The 14,474-nt window shown below is 40.2% G+C and overlaps 1 protein-coding gene across 7 annotated transcripts in view; it reads right to left on the reverse strand.

The window, feature by feature from the left end:
* KLHL32 (kelch like family member 32) overlaps window positions 1-14,474 on the reverse strand; it is a 209,815-nt gene that overhangs the window by 45,401 nt on the left and 149,940 nt on the right. For 3 of the 7 annotated variants that reach the window (XR_013416044.1, NM_001261738.1, XM_077998667.1), the window contains 1 exon segment: window positions 9,521-9,736. The exons of 1 other annotated variant lie outside the window; for it this stretch is intronic. Coding sequence is in view for 4 of the 6 variants with exons in the window: in NM_001261738.1 (NP_001248667.1) it covers window positions 9,521-9,736 (216 nt within the window). In the remaining 2 variants the exon portion in view is untranslated. 7 annotated transcript variants of the gene reach the window in all.

Consider the following 14,474-nt stretch of genomic DNA (forward strand, 5'->3'; position numbering starts at 1 on the left):
CTGGCTGTTTCACAGAGCATGAAGACGAGAAGCAGGCCAATTTGGGTAAGTGCCTATTCTAACTCCCAGAATCCAAGGGGTGTGGAATTAATCATTCTAAAGCACTACACAGCCCCTCTACATTGCCTAAAACTTACATGAGATGAGAGGAGCAAAAAGATTCTTCAGGGTACCTGGCAAACCTGATAAGTCAACCCCTTTGTTTACTTTATTATTTACACTTTATTGGATTGATATGGGGCTTCACTCCAAAGAGTACGTAGTCCTAGCAGTGGGCAGAATAAGGAATTGATTACAGTCCTCAGCAGGTCCAATGTCATTCTCACTGCCAAAGAGAGAGATGCCTAAAGTGTATTTGCCACTTAACTAAGCGTCGTCCTTTCTGGATGGAGAGGTTTAGTTTTAGTTTCAGCTGTGAGTAATTTTCCATTGTGATTGGCTGACTTATAGTCAATTTAGTATAATTAATGCCAAATTACATTGTAATTCACATAGAATTACAAATTAAAAGCTATATTAAGAGCAAATGAATTAATCAAAATTAATGATATTATGCTCACTTGTTTTAAACTGTTAATAAGATAGGTCCTCCTAAAACGTTTAAACTTTAGCACACCATCCATCACTCCTTTAATTACCTGATTTCCTTGTGTGGCCAGAGAAGGTAGCATGTGGGCATTCCTCATCAACAAGAACACACATAAAGAAGATATGTGCACTCAGCCTCTGGTGTGCGGGGTCTTTTTAGCTCCTGTTCTTGAAGCATAAGTAATACCGTGCCACTTACCAATACTGACTTGTAACTCTTCCTATAGACAAAGGAGAACAATGCACAAAATCTTTGATACATAACTTTAGAATCATTCATTGACTTTTTTTCCCCTGAATTTGTCTTCCTGGTTATGCTTTCTCTACCAGAATATCAAAATAGGTTTGTAGTTCATCAACATGCCACCGCACGTAACAAGGAGGAGGTGGTCAGACGAAGGGGTGGATCCTCACCATGGCGAATGCATAACTCTGTATTATGAGCGTAAGAAAAGCCCAAGAATGATGTATGAATTCTTCTCCTGATTATGATCTCAGAATGGCCACTTGTCTCCTCCAGGTGTGTTGAGTCTGGGTGTTATTTTTCCTTGTAGCAGAAGTTTTGGACGCAACGGTGGGAGAAGCACTTCTAAGGAAGTCAGTATTCAACAATAAATGTTGAGGCTTCTCCTTACATCTCTTTAGAATGTAAATAATTCTAGAGCCTCTGGGTCACTTTATAAGTAAATTTACATCCTCTCCTTTAGAACTCCCAGAACAGCAAATCTCTATGGTCTGACACAGCCAATCAGCATGACTGTGGCCTAACACTGAAGAAAACGGATTCACAGGATCATTTGTGTTGGAAAGAGACTAACATTTATCAATTTCAAGAAATTTATATCTTTCACCTTTTCTCTTAAGCCCCATATCTAAACCATCACCCCGCTGTCAATTTCTGTTGCATACATTTCTAAAATTTCAATATATTGGGCATAAAATGAAGATGGAATGATCAGTCATTTCCATTTGTTCCTTCCAATCTCTGGTCTCAAATAGGGAAAACAGCCTACAGACTTTTTCCCACATGGTCTGTGTCACTGCAGCAGAAATTATGCCACTCCAGGTTCTTTTTTACTCTAATTTATGTCTCTTGGTCAGGTTTTAAAGAGATCCTCCCTTATCGTCTTTCATTTCCTGCTTTATACTACACCATCGTGTCCTTTGAAGGAATAAAAGATGGTTCCCTCCCTCTGCCAGAAATCTCTATGCATTCTTCCTTATCAAACCATCCAGAGCCCGAGTTTCTGGGCTCTGATCAAAAAAGACCCTCAGCAACACTTTCCTGTGCTACTTTATTGGAGACATTTTTGCAACTTCCCACAAAGTCTCACAACAGGTGAAAATGAAAACTGGTAATTTATTAGGAAATGTCTACTTCTGGTTCACTCATTATAGAGTAATATGTAAAAACCTTTGACTTATGAGATGTATAAGGCACTTTCAGGTTCTGTTTTCTTAAAGAGTTGGTATATTTCAAGAAATTACAGTGAGAGCTCCATTGAAATCTATACTGTGAAGTGAGTCAACTATTGAACTTCCAGAGGCTTTAGTTTTCTCACTAGTTAAAATTTGGATCATACTTGCCTTATCAACCTTAACAAGGCTGATGAGAGACTCATGAGAAATTATGTGTGTGAAATGCTTTAAAAATATAAAGCTCTCTAGGCTTGTAAAGAATTATTATTGTTGGTATTATTATTGATGGACTTCTATGCTAGCCTCAGGGTTTCTACCTTGTATATGGCTTATAGTTGGGTTTTACTTTTAAATCCCTGATAACCCAGGTAGCAGCAATATTACTGCAGGCCACCAATGCATAAGTAATATTCTCCAGTCATCTCTTTCCTTCTCACAGCAGCAACAACAAAAATATCAGTCTGGAAACAACATGAATCACAATGAAAATTAGAAGCAGAGAACATAAATATGTCATATCTCATAAATCACCTTGTTCTGTTGTGCTTATTCTTTAAAAAAAAAAAAAAGGAAAGAAAAAAAAAACTATTAACTCATGAGAACAGCAGCACATGAACACAAGTTGGGTCTCCTGTAATTTCTGATAATCACTGCCCCTCACAGCTACTCAGCAATGCACAGCTCTAGCACTGAGGATTAGCTGGAGCAAAGCCGCTCTGAAATGAACATGTCATGCGTCTCGCAAAGGCACACACCCCAGACAAACAGCAGCAAAGCCACGAGTCAAGTTACTGGAGGATGCACCCTCACAGAGGAGTTAGCCGCATGTAGATCAGGAGGAAAGACTAAATATATGCTCTGGCAACTAGGAGAACCAATCTCTGAAATAGCAGCGTTACTCCATGTCCAGCTGGGGGCCCCTCAAAGGATAAAACATCCTCTGGGCATAACATTATTTGGGACGCAAAGGAGCCACTGTTTATTCTCTTCACTAACATCTAAGAAGAAGGAAACGGAGATACCCTCATCACATTTGTAGAAAAAAACTATACGTAGTTGGGAGAAACTATAAGAAGTTTCAGAAAGAAAATTAAGAAGTGGTACAAATTTGTAAGTTGGGACTACAGGTACGAATTTCATGAGTTTAAGAAATGGTAAGTTTAAAAAATAGGAGATATTGTGAAGAAACCCAGATAATAATAATACCCAGAAAGTAGCTATCTGGGAAAATAATAGTAACAACACATGCATGTATGAAAGAGAATTGAAGAAGGGCAGGAACATGATGAAAAATTATAATTTGTTTGAGGATAAGAGTTCTTAGTATTTTATTCCATATCTAGTTACCAAGGTCCATATATTAAAACATGAACACAGCTTGTAGAATTTTTTGATTAAATATTTACCCACAGCCTGATGTGTTTGAGGCTTGGACTGCATCACATGGATTGACAAATGTTTGTGAAGCTGTTTAGAGGGTGCATACAACAATCGAGAGTTAACAATAAGCAAAGCCTTGAACAAAAGGTGAAAGGACACTGGTTGGTATTGAAACATCCAGTCAAAAGCATGTCATCTCCATTGTACCCATATCGTTTCAACGTTATGGTGCCCCAACTTGGCAAAGAAATCATTATGCTATTTGGTACAGGTCAGTCCTCACTAGGAAGGAATTGGGCAGGTGGGAAACAGCAGCAAGCAGAAAGCCCCACATCTGACACCGTCAGGCCCACGACAGCAGGACCCTGTTGGTCCTTCCCATTACTGACTGTCCAGAACCCGTCATACGGCAGGCAATAGTAGTATCCCACAGGACATGGCTGGGCAGAGCAGGCACTCAATAACTATTTGGAATGAATGAAAGAATGAATGAGGCATATGTCATCTAACAGAATTAGAATTAGCAACATGACACAGACATGGAGACAGGCACAGAGGCCATGATTTGTTCAATCCATGGGCACTACCCAAAGGAACTAGAATGATCATGCTCTTTTTTCTGTTTTTGTTTTCTTGTTTTTTTTTTTTTTTTTCCAGACAGGGTCTCACTCTGTTGCCCAGGCTGGAGAGCAGTGGTGCAATCACGGCACACTGCAGCCTCAACTTCTTGGACTCAGGTGAACCTGCCCTTTGGGTAGCTGGGACTACAGGTGCATGCCACCATGCCTAGCTAATATTTTCATAGAGACAGGGATCTCACTATGTTGCGCAGGCTGGTCTCAAACTTCTGGGCTCAAGCGATCAGCCTGCTTCAACCTCGCAAAGTGCTAGGATTACAGGCATGAGCCACTGTGCCCAGCTAATCAAGCCTTCTTAATTCCTGTTAAAGTCATAGGATTAATTGGATGCACCTCTGTGCCCAGTGCCTGAGTATTTCTGAGCTTCTATTACAAATTTAGAAGCTATAGACCAAAGTAGACATAGCTCAAGAATTAGAAGACATGAGTTTGATTCCTAGATATGTTACCTCAGTTTCCCCTTTTGTACTACAGGAGAACAAAGCAATAATAAATGCAGATGCATTCTCAAAACTGTGATGTGATATTCAAATTGGAAGTATTTTAATAGTATTGTTTGACATATAGTACTATTTAAAGTCCTTGCTTCTTCCTGGCCAGAGGTACATTTGGGTCAATTTATCATCGAAGGATAAAAGATGAAAGCTGAGTACATCACTAGTGTCCTCTACTTTCCAACTATAAAGGGATAGTAGCTTTTTGTTTGGGTTCACTTCTGGGACTCCTTTTGAAGAAAATGATTAATTCAAACTGTAACGTGGCTGATTCTGCGGTAGACATAAAAGCCCAGGAGGAGCATGTCAACAAACCACTGCATTTGAGATTGTTGACTAAACAATATGTGGCTTATGTCTCTCAAGATATAAAATGAATATGTAATTAACAGTATGACTTAGGGAAGCAAATTTCCAACAAAAATATAAGGAAAAACGCAGGCCAAACTCATTTTCTATATCAATTTTCTTAGAATAAATCCAGCCTTATGTAGGAATAGTAGGATGTCTTATTATCCACTCAATACATTTTAATATGGAAACTCTACATTATTGTTTTTGTTTATTATTAATAGAGTGCAAAAGAACATGGCAGTAGGTAATGCAAACACTACAGCACAGCCTCTGCCTCTAGGGATGGATAATCACGGACAAATATGAACAGGATTGCCCCAGCCCCAAATCAGGTTACATGGTCCTCTTTGCCACACTAAAATAGGACATAATTTAGGTTTGTGCAATTGCTTTTGCACCAACCTAATAGAATAAAGGCAACCCTCCCTGCTGAGGTCTCACCTTGTTTGACGTCACTCACATAGCCAGTGAATTTTTTGGTCTTAGTATCTACTTAAGTCTAGGCAAAGTGAGACCCAGAATACAAGTAGGAAGTGTCCTCAACCCCAAGGTTAATAAAGTAAGAAAAGTACTGTTCTTTTTATTGAGATGAAGTCTCATTCTATCATCCCGGCTGGAGCGCAGTGGCGCGATATCCACTCACTGCAACCTCTGCCTCTCGGTTCAACTGATTCTCCTACCTCAGCCTCCAGAGTAGCTGGGATTACAGTGCCTGCCACCATGCCCAGAGCTGTTTTCTTTCATTTTTAAATATCTTTCTTGTTTCGGCTACTTTGGAGATAAAATAAAAATTCAGAGAGCTGTACTTATGGTTTAAAATCAGAAGGATTCTCTCCATTTGGGAGGAGGCCTGGGAGAGGAAAATGGAGTTGGCAGACCTGTCCTCTGCCTTCCTTCCACTCTAGCATAATTTTGGGTATTTAGAAGGTGCTCAGTACATTCTGATGGGTGGGCAGCCATACTTTCTCCCTATGCTACTGTATATAAGAACTGATGTTATATTCAGGCTTTTTCTATAAATTGTACTGCCATGGAAAACAGTAATCTCCCTCTCACTCTGGTGAAAGAGAACCTAAAGGCAGAAAATGCAGGAAATGCATGTTCCTGAAAAGAAAACAGAGATTACTCAGCACTTCCTATGAAAATGAAAACAGATTCAATCATGAGAATGATATGGAATTATTTCTATGTGTTGTTCTAAGTTTTTTAAATGAAGAATTGCCATGTTTTGGCTTATTTAAAAATATTTTATTGACAGAGAAGGATTGTATAGATTCAAGGTGTACAACATGATGATTTGATATGCATATACACTGGGAAATGACTACCACAATCAAATTAATGAACATATCCCTGGAACCCATGCTCTACATTAGATCCCTAGAACTTGTTTATTTTCTAACTGAAAGTTTTGTGCCCTTTGACCAACGTCTCCCCATTTCTTGCACTCCCCAGCTCCTATGGCAAGACGCTGGCTCAACAGTATGAAAATATATGCAAAATCTAACAGAAGATATTTAACAGGGCCCTACTGAAACGAAGTTCTAATTGGGAGCTAAAATCCGAAAGCAAAATCAAATGGATAGAGATTTGCCAGGTCACAAATGCAAGTGACCTCATGTCCCATATTTCCATTTCAGCTGATTTGTTCGGTTTTAGTCTCCTTTCTTTGAACCCAATAGCCAATTTGGTGTCTTTCATCTGGAACCTGATAAATTGCTGGCCTTGAAACTTAAAACCAAATTGTTGAGCTGAATTGAACTAAATTTTTAAAAAATATATATTTCAGGGAACTTCTACGTCCTTATCCATTCTAAGGTATGTATGTCTACAACTCTCTCTGTTACCTCTAAATATAGAGTGAAATTAACCAACAGATCAAGTCATTTCAGACTTGAAATGGAAGGGATAAAAATTTGTCTACAAGGGACCAAGAAGATTTCTGTGAGAGAAAAGACTCAGAATAAAGCTTAAAAAGGTCAGACGGAAAAAAAAAGAACAGTTCCAAGGCATCATCTTGGGGTATTTTACAGATTCGCAGATCCACAGAATGATTACTGTGGTCTGCATACAGCACATTTTGTTGAGGAAAGGGCCTGAGTGAGGAACAGCAGGAAAAAGTGAAAAAGAGTTGGTTCAGTGAGGATAATTTGAAGGTTCTTATGACAGGTCTTCAGAGCCAGACTGCATGAAGTCTGGTGAATAATGAAAATTAGATCTTTCACCAAAAATGGAATGGTCCCAGATTACATTATCAGGACATAGTAGAAGAGCCAGCTGCCTAAGTGTGTGTGTGTTTACCATGCTCTCACCTAAGTTACTGGTTGCACATATTAATCAAATAGCACGCCCCCCTCCATCCAGTTTTCTATAACCTGTCCTACCTTGTGCCAATTTCCTTTCTCCTCCCCAACACCCTTTGCTTCACTCTTCTTCTTTAAGACACGGGATGGGGATTTGTTAAAGTCAATGAGCACTTTATTACAGTGAGAACGTTCCGTAATGAACAATTCAGCAATTTAATGAGATTCTGTAGATCTGTCTCCAGCCTGTCCATCAAGTTTCACTTCTATAAAGCACCCTGACACTAATCCTCTGGCATACCCAATCTCTACCCTGGGCTGAATATTAGATTCTTCCATGGTATATTGCATTACTAGTATAACCTCAGCAAAAATGATGAACTTAACTACACTTGAGGCAAAATAGCTGGTCTGATTTGATTTTTCTCTATGGGGTTGAATATGAGGGAAATACTTATTTACTAAGATAAAGCAAAAACAGTTTCTTATTGCCTGCTTAATGCCTAAATTGATAATATTTATGTGAGTCTTTTAATTCTTTCTTGAGGACCAGGTATTAAAAAAATTATTGTCTGCAGCAGAAACCAGCTTTTAAAATTCTACATTATAATATTAGTAACCTTTAGAGAGGCAATTATGATAACTCTTAAGTGGACAGTATGGAATTTTCTTGACACTCAGCCATCTGCACATTACCATGTCGATCTCTGGCAGTGCATTTAACTGCACCACAAAAAGAGATAGAAGCCACAAGGATGGTTAGCCTCAGACGTCAATTCAGTTAGAAAAAATTAAATGCAGGATTCATTCCAAATATTTCTTTTTCCCTTGGGAAGTGAAGAAAATTTGGCTACTTCCCACTTTGAACTGACCAAAGTAAATTCTGCTGATTTGTGTTTGTAAGAGAGAGCCACAGATAATTGAAATTTCTACCAAAAACAGATCCTCGCCAACCTATTCAACCTCTGCCTGAACAAACATTACCAAAAATACCCAAGGAGTCACGAAAATTTATTCTTTAGTGTCTTTTTGGTCCTTATATTTTCTTTATCAAGACAGTGTGCAATAGTGAAGACATGGGGTCTGGTGTTAGCAGACTTAAATTTGAAGGCTGGCTCTGCTCTGTGACTCTGAGTAAGGCACAGAAGGCTCATTTTGTTCATCTGGTACATGCAGTGATAATAGCCATTCTTTCAGGCCTGCTGTCAATAAGTTTGCAAAGAGCCTGGGACCCAGAAGCCTTCAGGACACTGCAGCTCTTTAATTCCCTCTGGTGGAAGCAATAATGAAGAGGGAAGTTACCGATTAAAATAACACGAATAATGAAATAAGGCAGAAAGGTATCAGGAAAAAAATCAGTGAGTAGAGTTAGCTACTGAATAATTAATAGCTACCTATATGACTATTTTGGCCAGAATTAAAATACTCTCTAAATATCACTTGATAAGATACCAGGGATTCACTGTTTAATCAGCTAATAGAAGACTTTAAATTTTCCCTAGTAGTCTGTATATAATTATTTTTCAAATGATCGTGAAATCTTGGAGGCATGGCACCTTAGAAGTAACAAAATGGCTAGCCAGTGCTTCAGAGACTGAGATAGACAGGCTGTGATAGGGAGGAGGAAGATGGGCTCTCTGAATATTCCCCAAAGACGCCATGTGGATTGTTCAAGGAATAGTCACTGGGGATGAGCAGAAGAGGATTTAAATTGAATAATCAACTTCAAACCACAAAACATCCTCCTGTCCTCTAGACAAAGGAATGACACAATGTGAAAAGAATGCTATGTCAGGCGAAAAGGCAGGGCTTAGGAAAATAGCAATGAATGCAGAATGAGCTAAGGATGGAGATTTTTCCACTGCTATGCAAGAAGAGCTTCATTTCATTCAAGATCCAAGCTGCTCTCTATTGCAACAAAGAAATGTTTCTGAATTGTTTACAGCAAAGGCCCAAATTTACTCTGATTCTACTGGTCTTAAATATGCATATATATCACTTTACAATCCATTTTTTTGTCATATTTTGTTTAAGAAACAATTTTTATCAGGAAAAAAAAATCCCTTGACTCAGATGTGACCATGTTAGGTTCTGGGAAGCCACATTGAGGGTCTCATGGATCGCCCCTGCAATTCCCTGAGTTAAGCTGTAGAGTCCGCTGAGGGCTCTGAGCCTCAAGGGCCAGTGTTCTCCAATCACTTGTCCATCAAGGAAGCATGACTTCTAAAACAACTCCATGAGGACCAAAGCTGCTAAAATAGTGGTAATTGTTCCTCAATCCTTTAACTTAAAATCATGGCATGCCTTTTCAGTGCCAGAAGAGGACCGTGCACAGCGCCCTTACCTGCCAGATCTGCTCTTCGCTCAGGGAGGTCAGGCGGTCACTCTTCAGCACCTCCTGAAGCAGGCAATAGGGAAGCGTTAGAACATCTTCCGGGCGGCTCTTCAGGAGTTCAGAGAGATGTTTCACTAAGAAATCGATCACTGCCTTCTCCAACAAAGTGAGGTTAAAGAGGTCAGCAAGTCTGTACAGATCCAAGTAATTAAAGCTATTTAATTCCTGGGTGCCAAAAAAATAAAAATGAAAAAAGATCTCTTAGAAATCAATCCAAGAAAGAGCAGGCAAGAAATTCAGATGGACTCACCAAGGTTCTCATCACAGAGGTGGGAGAAATGGGAGGGCTAGTGTTAAAAAAAAAAAAAAAAAACAGAAATCACAATTATAAGGCTCTGCGTAGAGAACGGCTATTCTAGAATTCATAATTTTTCCTCATTTTACTCCTCTCAAAACCCGTATATTTAAAGACATCTTAATAAAAGGAGTGAAAGGGGTCTCTGGTTTCAAGGGCTGAAATGTTATTTTGCAACATTCTAGAGACATTTTACTAATGAGGGCAATTGATTTTTCTACCCTTACCATATTTTACAGTTTTTTTCTCTACTAAAGATAATGTAAGGGCAGGTAAACGGAGATTCATGATTAGATGACATAGACTGTATGAAGACAGACTGACTCTGCTCTTTTTCTAAAACTTCAAACTAAGTAGGTCTTTAAGTCAAAACAACCCATCCTGTCTTAACTAAAACCCAGAGTTTTATATACAAGGTCTCCGGAAATGAGGAAATCTCACAGAAAAGACTCCTGTTTGAATAATTCTGTATTGAATCCACCTAAGATGGATGATTTGTAATTGTTCTTTGTTTTTTTTCTCAGCCTCAAACATTCCATTTCTCCCACCTTTTTGAAGAGTTTCTGCAGAAATGCTTCAAATTTGGGAGGATTTTACCTGCAGTCTCAAGCTCATAGCCAGGGCTCTACAATTATGCCTCCAGAGAGTCACAGCTTCCACTGTACCTTTGTCACTGTACCCCCGCAAAAATCAGAGATACAGAACACTTGTTGAAAGAAAATTTACATATGTCAAGTAGAATGAGAGTGGGCTGTTTCCTACTTTCCCCTCACTTTTAACTTACAAGTATTAATATAATTATGAGCAATATTTTTCCAATAACTTGAGGAATGCAGAATGCTATCAGATAACCATTTCACTCTATAAATCCAAGTAATTTTCAATATGCTTTCCTCCCTTTCTAGTTATCTAAGAGTATTAAGAACTCTATACTGAGGTGCACAGTTCGCACCTCAGTAGATAACTGTATAAAGCGGGGAGCTGAAGGAAAAAGAAAACTCACCCCAAGGCAATGCTAACATAGCACGCACTCCTCCTTTTGGGGCAGATGGGCTCTGTAAGCCTTAAGCAAAACCATTGCTTCTCGTCCTTTTGGTTAAACCATGTGTAAGCAAAATAAGCACCAATAATGCTGCTTTTAAACTTTCCATTAATGTAATGGGGGAAGGTGGGAAGCAATACACTTCATTAAATGCCCAACAATAGTACTGTGGATGGGAAACAAAAAATACTGCTGTTATAGAAAGAGTGCCGTTTCTAGTTATAAAAAGTAATAAATGCTCATTTCATAAAATTCAGGAAATACAAAGTATGGAAAACAAAAATCGGTCATAATTTCACCATGCAGAGATAATCACTATTAATGTTTTTGTATATATACTTCTAGACTTTTAAAAAATAAGTCTTTTATATGTTGAAAAAAGAGAAGAGTTGCATTCAGGACCAAACCAACCATCAGCCACCACAGGCACTTGGAGGCAACCAAGGCAGGCAGAGAAGAGCAAGGGTGGTAGAGGCAGGCAGACTCAGCTCAAATCCAGCTTGACACACCATTGGCTGGGGTCTTGGGTCAGTCACTGAATCTGTGTTATTCCCCAAGTACAATGTTTTTTTTTTTTTTTTTTTTTTTTTTTGAGACGGAATCTTGCTCTGTCGCCCAGGCTGGAGTACAGTGGTACGATCTCAGCTCACCACAACCTCTGCCTCCAAGTTCAAGTGATTATCCTGCCTCAGTCTCCCGAGCAGCTGGGACCACAGGCACACACCACCACACCCAGCTAATTTTTGGATTTTTAGTAGAGACGGGGTTTCACCATATTGATTAGGCTGGTCTTGAACTCCTGACCTCATGATCCGTCTGCCTCGGCCTCCCAAAGTGTTGGGATTACAGGTGTAAGCCACGGCACCCGGCCTCCCCCAAGTACAAATTTAAGAGCTCAACGAGCTCATTGGGTTGGCATAAAGATAATGTATGAAAAGCACTTACCATAAAAGTTTGGCACGTGGAAAGTACACAGTAGGTTGCCGGGGAGAGCAAGAACAATAAAGTATATTTGAGGATTGTTGTTTGGGATCCATAAACCATGATTAACCACCGATGCAAGGAGGTCAAAATGAAGCATGTGTTTTCTTTAGATATTCAAGTCTTGAATAAGGCACACCATTAACTCAGGGAAAGAGGGGGTGGCCAAAATAAAAACCACAGAATTAAGATAAAAACTAATTGCAAGTTAATGCCTGCCACATCTATACAACTAACCCACATCTTTCTCCTAAGCTCTGAATTCATTTTCCCAACTGCTTATAAGAAGATGCTGTCTCTTGGGTATCCCACAGTCATAAACTCATCATGTCCAAACTGAGTTTTGGGTTTTTTTTTGTTTTTTTTTTTGAGACGGAATCTCACTCAGTCACCCAGGCTGGAGTGCAGTGGTGCGATCTCGGCTCACTGCAAGCTCCGCCTCCCAGGTGCTCGCCATTCTCCTGCCTCAGCCTCCCGAGTAGCTGGGACCACAGGTGCCTGCCACCACGCCCGGCTAATTTTTTGTATTTTTAGTAGAGACACGGTTTCACTGTGTTAGCCAGGATGGTGTCCATCTCTTGACCTCATGATTTGCCCACCTCAGCCTCCCAAAGTGCTGTGATTACAGGCGTGAGCCACTGTGCTCGGCCTAAACTGAGCTTATTTTATAATAGCCTGCATCTTCTCCTGTATCTCCTCTCTTAGATAACAGTCACATCTAGACACCCACATCAAGAACCCAAAAGCTGGCCCATATTCCTCCCTTTTATCTAGTCAATCGCCAGTCCTGTCTCTTTTTCCTCTTTAGTATTTCTTGTTCTGTCCCTTATCATCCCCTGTCTGGACTTCTTGCAATGGTGTCCTAAATTACCGTTCTTGCTTCCAGTAGCAAACTCTCCATCCTGTCTTTTCACAAGAATCTGGCCATATTTATTACCTCTTTAAAACCCACTAATAAGTTCCGATTTGCTTTTGGGAAAAAGTCCAAACTCAGTAACACTGTATAGCCTTCCATGACCTGGACTTTGCGATCTTCACATCCTACAGTGCAGCAACCCTGTCCACCCTGGCTTGGCTCTAGCCATGACAACAACCTACACATTCACACTATGTGCCAGGACTACAGCAGGAATTGGCAACACAGATGAGCAAACAAAGGCAATCCCCAGGTCTTATGGGATATATAGTCTACTGAAAGAGAAGGCCATAAATCTAAAAACCTTACAATTACATGGAAAACTATAATTGAGGTAAAAGCTACGAAGAGTAGAATATAGACTCTGAGTGTCCGTAACAGGGATTTGACTTGGAATTAGTAAAGGGCTAACTTGGAGTTGACTTGGTGTAGAAAGTTAGTAAAGGCTTCCCTGAGAAGCCGTTTGGTGCTGAGAGTTGAAGGAAAAGCACCCTTTGTTCACTTGGCAAAGGGTAGGATGGGGATGTATATTAACAACATTTTATTTCTGTATTCTCTGTGTTCTGGCACCTGGGGTCTCACCGACTGGGAAGAGACTGCCCCTCCCAGGGCTAGCCAATTCTTTGAGAGAGCAAACGGCTTTCATATGCAAAGTAACCAATCCAGAACCATTACTCTAAACCACCTCCTCTATGTGGCTTCTACACTCCAGAAGGCAATAGTCCTCTGTCCCCATCATCCCAGGGCCAAGTACCAGACAACCAAAGCCAGCCCCTACTCTCTAGAACCCACGGAAACTTTCAAACTAGCCAATCATAAGCCTGCTAACCCTGCCTTGCCCACTTCCTTCCTGCAGATACCACTATAAAGGCTCTGATCCACTTTTCCCCCCTCACTCCTTCTACCTCCTCACCAACCCTGGGGCTTCCCTATGTGGTCCTGGAGGTGTGGTCTGTGCCCTCTTATTGGAGCAGAAACAAACCATGTTTTCAATGGGAGTTGTCTCCTGATCTGTTGGCCTCACCATAACTCAATAATAACAAAACCTACATTTTAAAGCAGGATGATGGTGGGATTTCAGGGAGATGCTCCAAGCCAAAGAAGCAGCATAAGCAAAATTCCTATGGGGGAGGATTTGTGTTTCCCTTGTTTCATCTGAATACCCTATGTAGCACATCTCCCTTCCTCTCCATGTCACCCTCAGTCACATTTCTCCATCTTATTTGTTTTAGAGTTTGTCATCACCTATAATTATCTCCAGCATTTATTTGCCTATTTGTTTATAATGTGTTTGTCTCCTCCCCTGATCCCCCAGTAAGCTCTGTGGGAGGAAGGAGCTGTTGGTTTGTTCACCACCGTATCCTCAGAGCCTAGAACAACGCCAGGTACATTCAAGCTGCACTTGCTGAATGAAGAAACCAGATCATCTTTTCAACTTCCCTGGATCAGGTCAAATTGACCACCTCCTCCTGTGTGCTTCTACTCTGCCCCGTGCAAACATATCTAGCACATCACTTGTCACTGCAAGCACCCTTCGACTGCAGACCTATCTCTCTCTACCAAATTTAAGCTTCTTGGAAGCAAAGATTGTGTTTCACACCTTGTGTGTCCCTGGTATCCAGTAGGGAGCAGATGCTTAATACATGTATGTTTAATGAAAGAATGCCCA

Source organism: Macaca mulatta, chromosome 4 (genome assembly GCF_049350105.2).
Source record: "Macaca mulatta isolate MMU2019108-1 chromosome 4, T2T-MMU8v2.0, whole genome shotgun sequence".
In the NCBI taxonomy this organism is placed as follows: domain Eukaryota; kingdom Metazoa; phylum Chordata; class Mammalia; order Primates; family Cercopithecidae; genus Macaca; species Macaca mulatta.